This window comes from Camelus ferus, chromosome 3 (assembly GCF_009834535.1).
Source record: "Camelus ferus isolate YT-003-E chromosome 3, BCGSAC_Cfer_1.0, whole genome shotgun sequence".
Taxonomy (NCBI): Eukaryota; Metazoa; Chordata; class Mammalia; order Artiodactyla; family Camelidae; genus Camelus; species Camelus ferus.
Window position 1 is genome coordinate 113,528,695 of NC_045698.1, and position 20,242 is coordinate 113,548,936.

General features: G+C 40.8%; 1 protein-coding gene across 6 annotated transcripts in view; it reads right to left on the reverse strand.

The window, feature by feature from the left end:
- The window catches only part of PWWP2A (PWWP domain containing 2A), an 85,478-nt gene that overhangs the window by 15,339 nt on the left and 49,897 nt on the right, over window positions 1-20,242 (reverse strand). For 3 of the 6 annotated variants that reach the window (XR_004318871.1, XM_032477217.1, XM_032477219.1), the window contains exon 1: window positions 14,505-15,183. The exons of 1 other annotated variant lie outside the window; for it this stretch is intronic. Coding sequence is in view for 4 of the 5 variants with exons in the window: in XM_032477217.1 (XP_032333108.1) it covers window positions 14,505-15,088 (584 nt within the window). In the remaining variant the exon portion in view is untranslated. Of the gene's footprint in view, window positions 1-14,504; window positions 15,187-20,242 lie in introns of those variants that run through there. 2 more of the 6 variants (XM_032477216.1, XM_032477215.1) reach the window with 1 other exon arrangement.

Sequence of the window (20,242 nt, forward strand, 5' to 3'; positions counted from 1 at the left end):
TTTATGTATATTATACATGCATGCACATGTACATATATAAATACACACCTAAGCAAAGGTTTCACTAAATACTTGACCTTATATTATGTGATACGGAATGTTTTTTTCCTACTGTAGTCTATTTTCATTTGTTTTGATGCTAGCCAAATGCATTAAATGGATTTTAAGACTCCCTTACAGGTCCAGACCCAGTTTGCAAAGCACTGCCTCAGAACACAAATCTTTACAAGCCTCAGTTTCTAATAAAAAGGGTCAATAACCTTGTTTTCTCATGTAGATTTAGAAATAACTGTGGTTTAACCTGTCTGGGCTAAACATCAATACCCCTTAAATCTAAACTTGCTGTGCTCAGATTCCCACACATAAAAACAAAATTACACTAGCAAATAATCTCCTCAAGTACATGTCAATTTTGAGCACTACTTGATTCAAACAATATTTAACACAATATAATTCTAATGCCAATCCTTCAAGGCAGAGATGCTTAGAACCCAAGGCTTGGCTTCAAGCAGTCAGGTAGAACCTGACACTACTAAATGCAAATGTTTTGTACAGGTCTGTTTTTCTGGAGGATGAGTCTTGGTTCTCAGATTCTCTAAAATGTCCTTGTAGCCCCAAGAAGGTACAGAATATCTTTGTTGGGAAGAATTTTAAGATTAAGTTTCTAGGGCTGCAGACACCCCTAAACTCAGGTATACAGGAAGAGCCAACACCAGGATATATGGTTCCAATGTCTAAAGAGTTTTCCTTCTTAAGTCTTTTGTTAGCTTGGCTACCACAAACAAACAACTTTTAGCAAATACAACAACAAAGGAAGAGGAAAGCCTTCTTTACCTAGGGCACGGCATGTTTGGGTCTGGGCTAATCCACAAGTAAGAACACACTCCTCACTGTATCAGACTTTGCAAAAAAGTAACTTTTTATTCCACAATATCATCTGGTACCTAAATATCTGCTTCCTGGCTACTTAATTGCAAGGGACTTTGAGCATTTAGTCTTCTCTTATAACCACTTTTTCAAGATGACAGGAAAAGAGAGGTTATTTTTGTGTTTTAACATAGAGCTACACAAAACAGTATTAATTCATCTGAGGAGAGACCACTATTTGTATTAACAATAAAATTTTCTAACTTGTACAAGGAGCCATCATTTTGCCCCATTACATTTTCACATGCTGTTCCCGTAACTGAACAGAGAACAAATTTCCCTCCTTTTATTAGGAGTAACTAAACTGCAATTTGAGGGGAAGTTTCACAGCTGTCCTTTACCGACTTTGTATCCTTGGGCATTACTAAACCTCTCTAAATTCAGTCTTCGCATGTGTAAAATGGAGTAACAATATTTCATACCTTAAAGAATTCAGATGAGGATTCATAGGTCAATGTTAGCCGTTTTTCTTGGCTAAACTTTACTTCACTTAATTTACTTCATTTAAGTAATCTGATCTTATTTTCAACTAATAATTTACCAGAGTTTGGGGTCCTTTCTATACCTCTAATTTATGATTGCAATGTGAGGATGATCCAGCCAATTGGTGGGGGAGGGGACTCGGTTTGTTTGTCTGTTTATTTAATGGAGGAACTGGGGGTTGAATCCAGTACCTTGTGCATGCTAAGCACGTGCTCTACCACTGAGCTACACCTTCCCCTCTCCAGCCAATTATTTTAAAGCTGTTTGTATCAAATAAGCTGGGGAATCTGATTCTGTTTACCCTCATGGAGTTTAATGAGAACATTAATTTCACTTCTGGGGTTTTTTCCCTTGCCTTACCCTCTTAAGTATATAAATACAAGCATTAATGAAAAAGAATATGAAAAGGAATATATATATGTACGAATGACTCACCAGAAAGTAACACAACATTGTAAATCGACTATACTTCAATAAAAATAATAAAAAGAAAAAAAAAAACAAGCATCACATGTTTTTAATAGCAGAGAGGCACTTAAGTGTGCAGGCATCAAAAGAAAATGAAAACAAAAAAACCCCAAAAACAAACAAAAAAACCAAAAAACCGCCGAACTGGTAAATGTGGGGGCTAAATTGGCAAAAGCAGGAAAATATTTTGAAGTAATAATAAAACTTCTTCAAAGAACCAAAACGATAAAGAGGAAAGGGAATCAATGTCCTCCTCCATCTCAGCCATCATGCTGTTACTCATCCACGGACAATACTTAGTACCAGAGCCATGTTTTCAAACAGGGCATGGCGGCTCAATTTCATGGGTCACAACTGTGATTTCAATAAATCAGAGTGTAAATATATGTGACTGCAGTGAATCTGTTTCGTGTGTGTGTGTGTGTGTGTGTGTGTGTGTGTGTGTGTGTGTGTGTAGGGGTCCACAGGTAAAGTACATGTGTAACTATGCTCAAGTTTGACTTATGAAACCGTAACCTTAATAAGAATATAAAGTAGCAACAAAACTATGGTCTCTTAAAAATCCTAAAATGTAATTTCTCAAGTATAGTTGGTAGGAATCTGCAACACAACACTTGGTGATTGAAAATGGAGATTCTTAAGCCCTGCCCCAAGACTGAAAGGTTAAGACTCCTAGGCTGGAACCCTGGATCTGAATTTTCAGCAAGCACGTCTGCTTTAGCCTTTTCTAAGGTGAAGATATTTATGTCCCATGGAAGGCTGACTAGTATCTACTGTTTCTGTTTCTTCTATAAGAACTCTTTACAAATACTTCAGGAGTTGAGTAAAAAGACTCAAATCTCTCTCCTCTTGCCCCTCCCCTTCTTTTTGCTTTCTGAGGGTATTTATTACTGTATTAGTGACTCATTCCAGCCCTTACCCACTCACAGTCTTCTGTAACCACTACCCAAAAATTCTAAAGGAAAAATATTCAGGCTTATGGCTTAATTAAAAATAGCTTCAGGGGAAAACTAGGTAAAAGGTACAAGAGACCTCTCTGGACTATCTTTGCAAATTCCTGTGAATCTATGAAAGTTTTAAAGCTAGCTATCATCTTAACAATTTAGAAGTAATGACTGCCAAAATTTTGAGGAGGGAGAATACTGAGGCTTAATTAGTTATTTTGTGTTAAGGCAAGAGAAAATTAAGAATCTTCAGCTGATGTAAATGAGAAGTAAACGCTCAGAAAATAAGTTCAAGAGGGTTAGTTGGGAAAAAAAAAGAGTTGAGACAGGCCCCAGTGTTCTCTGTCTGTACCAAGCCTCCCTAAAAAAAAGATCAACAAAGACCAAAACTCCTTTTCCCTCTAGAATGCCTTTCTCTAAAAGAACTATGATAGGAAAAAATTATATGCAATTAATACCTAGATTATTTCATTTCAGCCAGAAGTTTTCAGAAACTGTCTCCTTCCTTAAATTAGCAACAGGTTAAATCATAAACCAGGGAAAATTGAAGCAAGTTTACTATAGTTCACATTGCATCTCTGAGACTGTTTATGTCAAAGTTTAATCTCAGGACAAATAAAACGAATTCAACAGTCAGCTACATGCAATAGAAAATTTTGTAAGTAAAAATGTACATCTATGCCTCAAAAAATTCAATACAACCTAGCAGGCCCACTTCTGGGTATATATCCAAAATAATTCAGAACAAGGGCTCAAAGAGATATTGCACACATGTACACAGCAGCAATTCACAACAGCCAAAAGGTGGATGGAAACAACCCAAATGCCTATCAACAAATGGATAAACAAAATGTGGTACATACAGACAATGCAATTATTCAGCCTCAAAAAGGAAATTCTGTCATGTGCTACAACACGGGTGAACCTTGAAAATGTGCTAAGTGAAATTAAGATTCCATTTATATATCTAAAGTAGTGGAATTCATAGAAATAAAAAGTAGAATGGATATTAAAACCAATTTCCGCTTCATACAGATGTTTGCAACAGCAATTAAAGTTTTTCTTCAAAACAAAAAAAAAGTAGAATGGATGTTGCTGGGGCCTTGGGAGGGAAAATTGGCAGTTGTTTAATGAGTATAGTTTTAGTTTTACAAGATAAAAAAGTTCTGGAGATCTGCCTCACAACAGTGTGAATGTACTTAACACTGCTGAACTATATACACTTAAAATGATTAAGACGGTATATTCTATGTATTTTTTTTTACCACAATTGAAAAAAGTTTTTAATTGTGTATCTACCTAATGTAGAGGGGAAAGTTTGATGAGAGCAGTTTATTTTCATGGTAGTAAAGGAATCATTAGCACAAGGGAAACAGTAATTACACTGGAGAATAAGAGGACAACACCCTGAGCTGAGGGAGGATCCAAGTGGACATCAGCGGTAAGGGCAAGTGACTGCCACATGCCTGCAGGTGTGGTACCTGAGCTCACAACACTGCCGGTTTAACCTGAGCCTCCCCTGAGCAGTACCAGACAAACCGAAATCGAGTCCCTGTTATATACTTACATCCTATGTCATACTGCAACTAAGTGCCGTACATGGTCATTCACTGGAGGACATTTTTGGCAAAACTGATAAAATAATGAAATATGAGTCACAAGACAGATAAAAGTTCTCTTAACAACATTTCCGGAATTTGAAAACCATCTTGTGGTTATGTACGAGAGTATCTTTGATCTTAGGAAATACATGCTCAAATGTTAAGGGGTAAAGGAGAATCATGTATGTAACCTACTGTCAAATAGTTCAAGTGAAAAAATGTGTTCATATAAAGAATGATAAAGCAAATATATCAAAATGTTGAAAATTAATGAATCTAAAGAGTTTGAGTTTTCTGCTTTGAAATTATTTCAAAATAGTTTTAAAAACTATTTATCCTAAAAAGTATAATCTTAATCTTAGTTTATACTCAGTTCCATCAAAACTTTAAAGTATATAAAAAAGAAAATCTGTTCTACTTAAGCGTAAGTGCCAACAACTCAACCCAAGGACCACTAAGCACAAAATCTGTATTCAAATACAAGTACCCTAATTAGTCAGGATAAAACTAGGTCCCAGTCCTAGGACCCAACTTCAGTAGGTGATACCAGAATGCAGTAGTCACTGCGGAAAGAAGCTACAGACTAGAGGGATGGAGAGCAGTGGGGATTAGTAACTAAGCAGTGAGCTTTGCAGGAAACCGGGAAGATAAGTGAAGTGAAAAGCAAAATGAGAGTGGTGGAGAGTGGTTGCCCATTTTTGAATGTTGGTGACCCATTTAAGTTGGTTCAAAAGAGTGAAACACTGAGCAGGAGTGGTAAAAGTCAACAAGGGGGGGAAAGATGCAGCAACCCGATTCCTTCCTCCAGGGAAGACAAGTACAGATTCACTTCAACAAGCAATAAAACAGAGCATCCACCTGGCGGAAAGAGAGGACGTGCTGGTGAGTGCATGAGGGAGGGCTGGGTGAAGCATGGTGGATGGAGAATACTAGTCTTAACAAGACAAGGCCAGTGAAGGCTTCTGATTGTATAGTGATGGGACCAACGGTGTAAATCACTCTATTAAAAACTGAAGCTCAGGTATACCAGCCTGGCCCCATAATTTAATAAGTACAAAGAACACAAAAACATTCTCCTTTCCCTAACTTTGATGTGTCATTCTCAAAGGTTAGCCCTTTTCAATTCTGTTTTAAAAGCAGATAAGAAGCAGAGAGACTACAAGGACTAAATTTCCCTAATAAGACTGTAACTTTCTTCTCTGGACAAAGCCTGTATTTCCTCACAAGCCGCCTGATCTACGGCAGGGGGTTACTGGGATGGAAAGACGAGACACACCCCCCAGCATCTGAAACAACTCTGAACAACAGACTCTGAAAACAACTCCTACTTACCTCATTCCCTAATAAAATATAAATAACATCCTACCTTATTAAAAGGGGACCGTTATACCTCACCAGTATGACCCGAGGCTTCCACAGGTGCTTTCAGGGTATTTAAGATGCAGATTATACTGCAGGCCACAACACATTTAGGTTGAGGGGCTATTCAAGCAAGCCCACTTAGGTGACCACGACAGCTGCCGTGTTCATCTTTGTTCTGCCACTCAACAGTTACTTCATAAAAGTAATAGCTGACACCTACACGGCACTACGTGCCAAGCACTATTCTAAATATGCACTCATTGTTTACACCAATTGATTTAATCGCCGTGACAGAGGGGCACGGCCTCCCCAAGACCTCACAGCTGGTGAGCAGTAGAACTGAGACAGGAATCCAGGCAGTCGGCCCAAAGCCAGGTTCTTAACCCCTGCTGCTGCCTCCCCTCCGTGTCCCACTAAGGGGGAGGAGTTAACCAGTCCACGTGCTCTTTTCTGAACCCCATGGAGGTGGACAGGCTTCAGAATTCAGAATTGTTCCAGTTTTCAAAAGGTAATAAGCACCCTACCCTTAAGTATATGAGTATTTCAGCAGTGAGACAGAAAGAACATTCACACTAAATGGGATACAGAGATAACAATATCTGCTCATGATTTTGATCAGGTTAGGTTTTGCCACCAAAAAAAATAACAAAAAGTTCAGTTTTCAGAGCTTTTTGGATACTGGAATTGTGGTTAAGTAACCTGATAGACTTGTCAAGATTAGTTTCAAGATTAAGAATATACACAATTGCTTACCACGGGGCCTAGCACACAGAAAGTAGGTATAACACACAGTAACTATTATTATAGTAAAGTTAAAATACATTCAATTTTGTTAACTAAGTGAATGATGTTTTTAAATAAAAGCTCCAAATATTACATGGGGCATCTGCAGGGACTATGGATACTCAAATGGGTGAGGAGGGAGGGAGAGTGATTTTAGGAACATAGAAACAAAACATCCACCAATTATGAACAAGAACACCAGGAGAGATCTTTTAAAATTAACTGGCGGGAGTGAAGCGGGGAGCTACATAAAAGTCTTAAAAGAACATCTCTGTAACCATAAGAACTGACTCAAGTTTTTAAAAAGTCTATGCAATCCTCTTTTATAAACAGCTTTTGCAGGGAAGGGAAAAAAAGAGGTTAAATAAACACTAATAATTTAGATCTTAAGCCCTCAAACATGTACTCTCAAACAATCCTCTAAAAACAACTTACCTGGATATTTTGGAAATAAAAATGTAAACTACAGAGGACACACTTATGCTTCAGTCTTTAAAAAATAATCATCATCATTATAATGTCTGCATTGTACTCAAATTATTTAACTCCCTAACAGTAAATTCTTCTTTTAAAATAACCATCCAAGAAAATGATGACCACAAAGTAGCAAAATATTTTTAAGAACAGACAAAACTTGACTTCACTTTTGTACAGCATCACTAAGGGAAACATACTTGACATTTTCCCAAGAAAATGAACACTGGTATAAAAAAATATTTTTTTAGTTATTAACGTAAATACTCATCACAGTTTTCAAACACTTAAAAAGAATTCCCTTGGTCCTGGCTCTAAGACACCAACAAGCAGTTTTAAGTTCTCTCTGTACTTTTTTTTTTTTTCTATGTACTTTTAACATTTCTTTTGTATTATGTCTAAGAGTCCACCACTCAGAGGTCTAAGTTATTTCTCAACGGGTGGACTTTTTTTAGAAAGGCACTTTTATTCAATCTATTTCACTATTTCTGTTTTACCAAAAACAGGTTTGTCCAAAAACTTACTATATTTTAGTCTTTAAATTCTTTTCCAATTCAATCATCCAGTACTTAATCAATGCTGATCTGGTGCTCAGAGAGCTTCAAATCCAACATGTTGTGATTCCCCCCATGATCAAGTGGAGTCCACTGCTGCCAGGGCCAGGCCAACCGAGGCAAAACACTTAGGACATATGAAGAACAAACTCTGTTTCCAAATATGCCGAAAGAGTTCACTAAATTGAACTGAAGAGCAGTTCGTATTTTCAAAGCAAGCAGCTGTTGCTGGCTGAGTGAGGAACAGAGTGCTCCACCATTTCCAGCCACCAGGGTAACTCCTCACCAAAATCATAAGCTAAATGTTAATGGCAAAAGATAGTTAGATGTGTTAGAATTTGAACATGGTTGTTTTCAAACCTGAGAGAATTGCATATCATTCAAAAAGGCAGCTTCAATTTCTCAGTTCAAATCACAAAATCTAATTCTCACAAACCGCTGTGACTCAGCTATTCATCTTATTCCACAAGCAAAAAGGCACCTTCAAATATACCTATTGATAGCCACCACTTTTAATTTTAGGCAGTTTCCTTAACCTCTTTGAGCCTTCGTGTCTTTATCTGTGAAATGGGGATTAATAGAATTTACTTCATTGGATTTTCCAGAGTAAAATGAAACAATGTATGCGAAGTGCTTGGCACAGTGCCTAGCACAGGAGTGGGAACTACACAGTAGCTATTATTAATTATAGAAAGTAAAGCCTGGCAACCTTCCTAGACGGTGGGAATAGCGGAGAAGTGAAATCAAATATAACAGGAGGTATGCATTTTAAAAGACTAAAAACCACTATTCTATTTTAAGGCCACTTGGTCCAAAGGGAGTGAGACAAAAATTATGGACTACTTCAACTTCTAGTGGGCAACCAGATTTAAGAAACCATCTGCAAGTCTGATTACCAGCTCTACAGTAAGAATCTGGATCTGCCACCCAAGTCGCCCATCCCCACATGTGTCGCTTACTTTGTTTCTAATTACATTCCAATCAAATTACCCAACAACTTTCAAGCAGGTTTAACAAATTTATGTATGGGCCTACTATTTTGGCAAAACTACCCCCTAAAAATCAGTTACCTCCAAATATGGTCTAAGAATCATCTGCATCACAGTCACTATGTTAAAAATGCAAATTTCTGAGTGAAGCTCAGAAATCTTAAGCACATTTGTTTTGAGGACAACTGCCCAAAAGTGTTTTAGCAAAAACATTCAATATTAAATCCACCCAGAGTAACCTCCACTTTCTTCCAAGATCTGCCACTAAAGCAAGCTGTTCTGCTGCTGTGCCGGAATTAATTAGGGAATTACAGGAGAACAGAACCAACAAATATCAGGAAATAAGGATGTACCTTCGAGGCACAAATAACTACTAAGAACATCTTTCATTTTTTAATCAACGTGAAATTAACTCAGCCGTAACAGAGAAGATGAGAACAGAACACAAATTCTTGCACGGCCCTCCACAGAAAAACTGCTCCTAGGAAGATTAAACCTAGTTTCATCAGGAACTTTGCTTTAAAACAGGACACAGTGAAGTACGGTCTTATTTACACGTAAAAGGCTGAAAATTAACCTCATTAGAAACCCAAGTCCAATAAAACATGCCTGGCACAGTGTGTAACACACATTATCTAGTTATCTAGTTTATAAAATTTTTAATACCACAATGGTATAAGAGTCTTCACACTCAAAACTAGACTTTTAGTGTCCAAACAACTAATCATTCTCCCCCGAAAAAAAATCACTGCAGTATAACTATGCGACAAAGAGCTCACTCCTAATACAGTAATATATATACTAGTACAGTGGGTGTCCCAATGCTGCCTGGGTAGGAAGTGGCACCCGCCTCAAAGCTATTTTACTGTAGAAATCCTTTAACAATACTTTGATAGAAGCAGAATAATCATCAAAAAATATTTTAAGTGTTGGAAATATGTACAACCCAACACAATCACTCAAGCATACTACTTAAGGTCCTAAGTTCTCAACCTGGATGCTTAATATAACCTGTTCATACCACTACTCACTGCTTCACCAGAATGGCTGTATATTTTTGCCACCAAAAGTAGGGCTATTGCACCATACGTTTCATCCTCTGTAAAGAAAAAAAATCATCTTGGTTTACATTTCCTTAAAAAACAAGTAAATTTTCTACAAATTGCCTAAACAACTAAGACAGTGAAATCTGAAGATTTCCCAAGAAATTACCTCAATTCTTTTTAATCCAACAGTACCCACATACACATACACTGTTTGTACAAGATCAGTCCTGAAATACAACAGGCTGCAACCTTTAATGAGCATGTACCACAAAATTAAAACGCACAAGGGTTTTTAAGCGTAAGCATTTACTTCATGATTCCTTAAATCATATCAGGTCCCAAAAAAATGGAATCAGAAAGAATTTTTAGGGTTTCAAAGTGGCTTTATAACTGTATTTTTAAGATGTGGAGAACAGTAATAAACAGTTTAAATGATCCCTGTGTAGAAAGGAACCACAGTCCCTTCAGGTACAGACTGAAAAGTCTGCGACACAACCTTTTCGGAAACCTGGGCTGAAGGCTTTTGCCCTTGGCACATTATGTTGGCTGGCTAAATTTTTCTATGTTTGGAATTACTAAAGTTGGAGGTGTGTTTAAGGGATAAGCTTAAAAGTTTACAAGCAGGCAAGAGATATCCTATCATTTCTACTGACCCAAAACAAGGGACAGAGGCTTTCACAAGAGGCCCTCAGGGGACTGCAGTCGTGCCTTCAGTTTGCTCCTGAGGGAAAAGAACTATTTTAAAAATGTTAGGGAAATGCATCCAAGGGGATGCAATAGGAAAAACATTCAGAATGTGGAAAATTCTACCAAACAAAACCTACAGCTTAACAAACTGCAAGGGAATAAAAGTAATGGCAAGAGAACTGCAGATGAAAAGCTTAGCGAACTTCTCAATCAAACTGCAATGTATAAACTTTACTTGAATCTTAATACAAAACTTAGATGTTACTTTTGTGATAACCTGTGAAACTGTAACACTAACTAGATACATGATGATATAAAGGAATTGTTGCTATTATTTTTAGGTGTGACAACAGTACAGTTACAGTTTTTGAAGTTCTTAACTTTTTAGAGCTCTCTACACTGAAACATTTATGTATGATAAAGTGCTATGTTTAAGATTTGCTTCAAAATAACCCAGTGGAGGTGGGCGTGTGACAAAACATGTTTGGCTAACAGTTGACAAATGTTGTAGCAAGGATGATACATCCGTGGAGGTTCATTTACCATGAAAAAATTAAACAAATCAGTGGTACAAGCACTGATTCTTCTGTCTAAAAACAATCATTAAGGCAGTTTAGCAACCTGAAGGGGATGATTAACGCTAAATGAAGAAACAAATGTACCTACGTCAAAATTTCAAAAGCATAAGGTTAAGGAAGAAAAGGGACTAGAAAAACCAAACTGAACTTGTGAGTTAGTTGATTACCTGGTTCATCTGCTAGTTGTCAACTACGGTCGTTAGACATTGCTCATGAATTCAGTAGCAGGCAGGTAATATAAACCACCTAAGAGGGCTGCGTATAAAACAATAGTGGAGAAGCCTTGAGTAAACCAGAGAATGCATGGCTCACCTTGAAGGCACTCAGTTTCAAGTAAATATTGTGCTACATAAAATCTGGTTTTAACCAGATATTCAAATAGCCTCATTTTTAGGGTGACCATGTCATTCATCTGCCAAAGCAAACTACTCTGAATAAAGAGGAGGAGGTAACAATCAAATCAGGATGGTACAGGAAAACCAGATCGCACAGTCACCCTTCCTCACTTTACTAACAGATAAACTGAGGCAAAGTTTGCACGTTTGTGTTTAAAATGAACTGCTTAAAGTCAAAAATGAATTAGCCTCATAAAAGACTAGAGACTGAAGCCCAGAGAGGCACAGAGATTTACCCAAAGTCAATGTTACTTTAAGAAGAAGGTGCTGGAAGTCAACACCAAGTACCCTGACACTGTCCAGAGCAATCTACTATTTAGTACCACCTTCTTGAGTTCTTTTTCATTACATGTGTCCTGCTCCTTTTTTACACAAAAAGATTCTTTTCAAAAATGTGTTCTTAAAAAAAACTACTTTTCAATTAAATAATTCTAAAAATAAAGCAAAAAATACAATGACAGGAAGGTGAAGACTGTCAAACGCTTACAAAAGCATTCTCTTGATCAATCCACGTATGTGTGAAATCCTCTAGGATCAAACACTTTTTCTACGTGGTGGACAACTCTTCCAACTTTAAAAGACATTTCTGTAAGGTGCACAATGTCAGAATAAAATTATTAATAAAAGCAGCACCTGGCCCCGTGGAAGGCTGAAGAAAAGCACACATACACTGATGCACTTTGTGGTCTCCTAAATGTTCATTCTTTCCTATCTCACTGCACAGGCAAGAACCAAGACTTCAGGGCCTCCTGTGTGTTCCCAGCACAGCTAAGGAAATGAGTCCCCAGAGCAGAAAGTTCCGTGGCTATGAGCTGATTCAGGAATCCACCTAGCTCCAACATCCATACATACTCTTTGCATTATCCCATGTAGCTACTGAAGTCAAGATAAGCACTGTCTTTCAGAAATATGAAACTCTTTACTTCCTGCTTAAAAGGAAATGTGTCACCCCACTACCTTTCTAATATGAAATTTTAAGAAGCACAGGCTTTAGAATCAGATCAGCCTGCATTTGAATCCTGACCTTGCCATTTACAAGCTAAATGACCAAACTGAAAGAACTTCAATTTCCTCCTATATAAGTGAAAAATACCACCAGTTATAAAGACTAAGACATGTGGTACAATGCCTGGTACCTAACAGGCACTCAGGAGGAAGCTCTTGTTATTTTGACCTAAAGGTTTTAGTTAATAGCCAATTCAAATAGGATACAAACTAGTTTTAAAGCAACTGACAACTGCAGTCATGATCTTGGTAAAGTCTACGAAGAGTTATCTCCTGCATCATCAGTTAACCCCAAAACTGTGAAAGGTAAGCGCAGATTACAAAATAAAATGGCAGGCCTATTTTTCAACATTAAATAATGAAAAAAGAAAGCACACTGGTCTTATTCTGCTTTCTAACTACAAAAGTGCAAAATTCCTAACCTAAATCAATCATTGGTCTAATAATTCCTTGAAGTGCTAAATCTTAAAAATACTTTGTGGTTTATTTCACTACTTCCACAGTGTATATGCCTCCCTTCAAAGCTGCTAAACGGCAGGGGCTGTGTCTCATACATGTAATACTCAGAACACCTGGGAGGGTGCCTTACACAGATGCGCTCAATAAATATTTGTTGAATGAAAAGTTCATATGGTTCCCTTAATGGCTTTTAAAGAAAATACGTTAATGACAGGATCCTTTCACTTCAAAACATCAAAATGGAAAAGGTTCATAGTAAGAATAGCACCCCCAACGAAAGAAACTGTTTATAAGATGCACTGTAGGTAAAATAGACCAAAACTCAAAAAACAGATTACAGTTCCCTACCAAAGAAAATTTTTCAAAAATAAAACACCAACACAATGAGCACCTCGAATCAAGAAAGGACTATCCATTTCATTTCCAGAAACAACTTACCTTTTTGCACCTTCCTTTTGCAGATTTGAAATCCAGATTCTCACACAGTCACTGGCCTTCACTTCTGTTTGAGTCAACAGCATACACACTACTGAGCATATACGCTCTTCTGCTATTAAATACACCAGCAGAAAGCACACTGGTCTCATTCTGCTTTCTAACTACGAAAACAAAAGTGCAGAAGTCCTAACCCAAAGTAATTTTAAAAATAAATAAAAGAAACTAATTTTTAAAAATCCTTGAGATGTAACACTGTTATTAGTAATTGTAAAGGCTCCCATCTTTTCCCACACTTCAGTTAGGTGTTTTAAATGGCTTTCTTCCCCAAATCTTATGTCCTGATGGAGGGCAAGCAGTTAAAAGTAAAACATACTAAAATAAGCCATTTCTAAACAGGTGAGATACCATCAGTGTGTGTGCTGTTGCAGGAAACAGAATGGAGAGCCGTGAATGGGAGTCTCTGCACTTCAGATCTGCAAAAGAGAATAAAATGGTTAACTTCACTCTAGACTCAGAACAGATTATCTTCTTCACTTGTTTAAAGTAACACCCACAAACAATTTAAATTAAAAAATGAAAATGTGCTAAGACAAGACGTTTGTGAGTGAACAACCATTTAAACTGTATCTAGTTTTAGGAATTCGTATTTGAACACTGTTATACCGCATCATCTTTTTGATATTAAAGGTTAAAAAATTTCATTTTTTTTACACTTTTCTTTACGCTACTTTTCTTAAAGTACTTCCCTATTGAACAGTTCTAACAGTAAGAATAATAGTCAAACGGCTTATTTTTAATAGACGCTGTCCGCTTTATAAGGAGTGACAGTTAACGTTTGGGAACCCCAATGCACACATCCCTTTCTCCAACCTCATTAAAGTTAAAGGTTAATTTGAGAATGAAGCAATCTCCTCACTCAGCACCCCGTTCTCTGATCCCCCCCGAAAAAAAATCCTCCTGCATTTTGCATTAACCCACCCGCCCCAGTGTGGATGAACCAGGACCAGGTCGTGGAAGGAGGCCGGGGCTGGGAGTGAGACCCGAGAGCGCGTCAAGCACCCGCACCCACTCCGGGCGGCACACCTGCCCTCGCAGGCGCCCACCTGGGGCAGGGACCGCCCTCTCGCGGCCCTGCGCGCCTGTCCCACTCGGAGCGCGCGCCACACGCCGCGCGGGACCCGAGGGCGGCGCAGGCGGCGGGGCGCCCGGGAGGCGGGAGCCCGGGGTGAAAGGGCCGCCCCGGCTGGCTCCCTCCCCAGGGACCGAGCGGGCCGGGGTGCCCTGGGGCCGTGCTGGGGGCGGGCGCGGTACCTTTTGGACAGATCCATAAGGACCCCGGAGAAGAGCTTCTCCCCGAGGCGGAACGACACGACGAGCGCGTCCTCAATGATGTGGTCCAGCGTGACCCGCACCTCCGAGCCGGGGATCAGCTGCGACACCGCGGAGTCCCCGCCCGCCGGCGGCACGAGCGCCGGGGCTGCGGGCTGGGGCAGCGGCGGTTCCTGGCGCTCTTCGGGAGCCGGGGGCTGCTCGGGCGGCGGTGCCGGGGAAGGTGGAAGGTCGGGCCCTTCCTGAGGCGCGGCTGCCGCTGGCTCCACCACCGGGGCGGGCAGCTTCTCCTCAGCCTCCAGCTCCGGCCCCGCCGCCTCCGGGCTGCGGGCGAGCTCCCCCGGCGGCGGCGGTGGCGGCGGGAGAGGCGGCTCGTCGGCCTGAGGAGAGGACTGCTGCCCGTCGGCCTCGCTGTCCGGCACAGATGCTTCAGTGGCTGTGACTGGGAGGGGGTCAGTGCCGGCCTCGCTGCCGGGGATGGGCTCCATCTCCGGCTCAGCCTCGCCGGCGCCCCCCTCCCCGGGGGACGCTGCAGTCGCTGCCGCCTCTGCAGCCACAGCCGCCATTTTCTTCCTGGCTTCTCCCTCCTCCAACTCGAGCTGCAGCGGCGGCGGCAGCGCTGCTTGGTTCCCTGGGCCTTCCCCTCCCTCCCGCGAGCGGTTTCGTCCCGCCCTTACCCCGATGCTCGTTATTGGCACCGCGCCATTGGTTCCGTCCTACACCCCTCCCGCACTTGTGATATTCCATTGGCCAGATGAGGACGTCAATTATCCAGTCAGTCCTTCCCTCCCATACAGAGTAGGAACTTCTCATTGGCCGGACGAGTTGTCAGATGTCGAATCCTAGAGGAGGAGTGCGGCGGGGTGGGCTCAAAGGGGGCGGGGGGAGTCACAAAAGCGGAGTCCTACTTTCTATTGGCTGAAAGAAAAAGTATAGCCTTGTGGTTGGCCTACGCTCCTGCCCATTATCAGCCAGGTTTTCAGAGGTGGGAGTAAAGGAGGGAATCACGTGTCCTGCCTGTTCTTTCAAAGGAGACCGAGGGGAGGAGTAACGAGGTAATGAGGGAGGGGAACCTCTTCCCAAGAATCCCTGCGCGGAGGTCCTTAGAATAAATGTTATTTCTAGGCGCGGACCTGCTTGCGGCTGCGTGTGGGCGCAAGCTTTTTAGAGAAGGACAAGTAAAGTTTGCAAATAATTCTACAAAACAGTTTTTGAGCTCCTACTATGCTAGGCACTGCGCTAGGTGCCGGGGATAGAATGATGTGCAAGACATTTTCCATAACCTCATGGCAGCCACTCCAGCTCCCACACAAGGAGTGTTTTCTTTGAGTTCTCCCCACTTTCTAGGAACAATGCACCTACTTATTTCAAAGTAGGAAAATGCTAATGAACATAGAAAGGATAGCAGGCACCCTGAATTAAGCTGATGAATGTTCCGGAGAGTAGTCCTGAGGCATTGCTAGACTTCCCTGTGAGCTACTTTTTCAACCTTAATTCACTGGAAAGTAGTCGCACCTGGTTCCTTGCTTCAGCCTTTTTCTTTCCTGGCCTCTCCTATATCACAAGTGCAAAAAGCCTCTGTCTTCAGTGTCCTAATGACCCTACTTCTCTATTCCTACTGTAAGTTTCCTGATTTGTTTTGTCCGGAGGAATCTACTGAGCCCTTTTCTCTCAAATTCCACCTCAGAGTGAGACTTTTCTCCCGAAGAGATTGTAGACACTGAGAATGACTACAGGAGGGAAAGGAACAAAGTTGCCAGCATTATAGGGAGTAAAAAAAGTTCTAAAGAATAAGCACAGCTGACATTTATTGAGCAACTTCTATGTGCCAGGCACGAGTACAAACACTTAGTATAATATCTCATTTAATCCTTACAGTACTCCTATAAGGCAGGTACTATTATTATACCCATTTTATACATAAAGAAACTGAGGCACAAAAAGGGTGCCCAAGGTCACTCAGTAAGTTGCAGTCAGAATTCCAGTTTTGCATTGAAAAGACTGAAGATGGGAAAAGGTAAATATCACCATATGCTCTATTTCAAGCCCTGTGGCTCTTCTTGGGAAAGGCGAGTAGGAAATCCCAGTCAGGGCAGAGTAACAGGAGGGAACAAATTTATTTAGTGTCTACTCTGTGCCAGGGATTTTCGCATAAACTCTCATTTAAAATCCTGTGAGTTAAGCCTTCTCCCTATTTTACAGATAAGGAAACTGACCCTTAGCCAGGTTAAAGGTCACACAGATAGCTAGCAGCAAATCCTTTAGAACCCAGGTCTTTCCAAGTGCATAATTGTTTCATTCATTCATTAATTGAACAAATAATTGATCTCCTGCTGGCTAGATGCCTGCAGAAAACAAGCATGGATCCCACCCTTCAGGGTCTTCATCATGGTCACTTGTCTATATTTCACCATAATCAATTAACTAAACACAAAATAGAGCTCCATGAAACTCCTAGACCAACACTGAGTTCCCACATTGTCTAAGATCCCAGAGGAGAAGAATACAGTTCAGGAACTAGGACCTGATTACCTCTTGCAATAATTCATTGCCAGACACTGCAGTGAATCATTTAAATTAAGGATTTATAGTGGACGGTGGCATACCGAGCAACACTTCTAAATCACCATTTTCACCCTGCAACTCAAGAGTCTGTACTGTCTCCCCATGTTCACATCAAGTGTATCCTCTTCTGCTTGTCTTTCAAGGCCCTCTGTCCTACTCTGTCTGTGAAGGTCTGTTCTCTACTACTCTCCAAACCTCCTAATACTGGGAACATGTTCATCCATTTATTCAACAAATAAATATTCAAGGTCTACTATGTGTCAGTTACTGGGCTGGGCAGGCAGAAGGCATGCAGTAGGAACATGAAAGCCTCCTGGGACATGTTTTCTAGTTAGGGAGCTAAAAAATAAGCAATGAATAAATACCATGATTACAGATTGTGAGCAATGCCAGGAAAGAAAGAAACAAGATGAGGTGATAGGGAATAGCTGAGGGAGGACCAGAAAGTGTCTCCTTTAGATAAGGTGGTCAGAAAAGGCCTCTCTGAGGACAAGACATTTTAACTAAAATGCAAAGGATAAGGAGACAGCTATTGACATTGCTGAAGGAATATTTGGGTCAAAAGGAACAGCAGTTGCCAAAGTCCTGTGGCAAAAGAGGGCTTGGCTTATGCCAGAAACAGAAAGAGAGCAGTGTGGTAGAAGAGAAGTAAGCAAGACGATAAGTAGCTGAGATAAGGTTGGAAAAGAAGACAAGAGTCAAATCAGGGGACACGGGTGTAGCTCAGTGGTAGAGCGCATGCTCATCATGCACAAGGTCCTGAGCTCAATCCCTAGTACTGCCATTAAAATAAATAATAAAAAAATTTTTTTTAAAGAGTCAAATCATACTTTATATGATGCAAATACCAAAATAAGAGATTATGCCCTCGGGGGGTTCCAAATCTATGGCGGCCCCAGCTTTGACTTGTGCTGTTTGTTGTATCCCAGTCTCCTCTAACTTCAGCCTCCTCTGAGCATAGCATCAGCACAGAGGAGGCCTTTGGTACTTGAGGCTGAATGGATGGAGGATTTGATGAATGGTTGGAAGGCTGGATGGGGTCTTGCTGCTGAAACAAAATGCCACAGGCTGGGTGACTTATAAACAACAGAAATGTAGTTCTTACAGTAAAAGTATAAAATCAGGGTGCCAGCAGGGTCAGGTGAGGGCCTCTTCCAGATTGCAGACTTCCTGTTATATGCTCACTTGCAGAAGAGGGCTCTTTGGGGCCTCTCTTATGAGAGTATTAATCTAATTCATCAGGGCCCTGCCCTCACGACCTAATCATCTCCCCAAAGCACCACCTCCTGACACCATCACCAAGATTTCAACATGTGAACCTTGGAGGGGCACAAATATTCAGACTATAACAGATGAATAGTGGTTGATTGGACAGATCATTGAATAGATGGATGGATGGATGGAGGGATAGATAGATGAATGCCAGGGATAAGAATCCAGCTGACTACTCAAGCAGATCCTGGCTGTCACAGATTTTGATCTCTGAGCTCTTCAGGGGACTAAAGTTTGGTGTCTAAAAACTCAGAGAGTGGAAGTGAATGACCCTTATGTAACTCTGCACAGGGACTCTGACTAACTGTATGATCAAGGCATGATCTTAGGCAAGTTGCTTATAACCTCATTTATAAACTGTCATAATAATAATTACCTTCCTACAGGGTTTGTTTTTTTTTTAATTCTGTAACATACATGAAGTGCTTAACATAGAGCCTAAATCAAAGTAAGTCTAGCTCAGTAATTGTTATCACCAAGATCTAGAGATTCAGAATCGGGGTGGCGGGGGTGGGGGGTGGGGGTGGGGGCGGTGGCAGAGGCAGCTTATAGCCCAAGTAGTAGAGCACATGCTTAGCATGCAAAAGGTCCTGGGTTCAATCCCCAGTACCTCCATTAAAATTTTTTTTTTTTAACAAAGAGCTCCCTATGTTTTTTCTGGGAAGACTGTCGTTTGCTGTGATGGCCTTAAGTGCAGCTTTCTGAAAACTGGGTGGAAACCTCAGCTAAAGAGGTACACGTAATATGACATCCATTCTTGAAAACCACAAACCCATGATCTTTTCGATAGAATTGCTTCTGTTTCATCATAGTTTCTCTCTGTCTTGACTTCCTCGTCTCTACGTCAAATGGTAATAATCTTCTCTATATCAAATAAATTGGACCAGGAACCCTTTTTATTATCCATCCCAAAGGTCTGGAGGCCTGGGCGGGAGCGTGGAGGTCATTTGGTTTATCCAGCGCAAAATCTGAGCCAGAGGCTGAGGGCCAGGCCCTGCTCTTAGCATTTGGTTCATAGCTTCTCGCCACCAAGCAGCTAGTTCAGTGTCTACTTCCACCGATTCCTGTCACTACACATATGCAAACACAAAAATGACCTGAATATCCAGTTCCAAGTTGCTTTGGTTCATTTCTATACCGAATTCCCACTCTCTGTTTTATTTGTATTTGCTTGTTTTTAAAACAGTGGAGATTTTGGGGGGAAGTAATGTGTATACAGCTATACATAGGAAAACACCCTTATGATGTCTGTCTTGTTCATAATTTGCCCCGCTACCCCACAGCACAGTGCCTGGCATACACAGGCCTTTACAAATATCTGTAGAATTCATAAACAAATGACTAAATCAGTGAATAGTTATTTCAAGCGGGTATAGGGTCACTGTGGGTTTTCTTTTCTTTTTGCCCATCTCCATGTTCCAGGAATCCTAAGTTCTCATTTTTCTACAATAAATATGTATTTCTCAGGAAAAAAATGTTTAAACTCTCACTTTGGCAAATAAATACATAAACAAGTGAATAAGAGAGAGCCTGCGTAGCCTTGAAACAGGAGGATTCCAAACGGGCTGTCTGGACAGGGTGTGCAGAGCTTTGGGGGTGACTCATTTCCTGGGAGCTGATGGGCAGAAAGGACAAGAGAGTCCCCATCCTGGAACCCAGAAGCTCCACCAGCCTGCCCTTTCTGGTCTCCTTTGGGTCACAGCACATCGTTTTTTGCTCTGGTGTATTTACTGGGTGAAAATGAGAATCAAGTCCCCAAAAGATTTTTTTTTCAAGGACTCTAAATGATTCATTGCAAGCTCTTGGACCTTGGCTGTCTCTGTGGCGCCGCATGGGAAGTGGTACCGCTCCGGCCCCCGCCCCGCCCCAACCATCCCTGAACC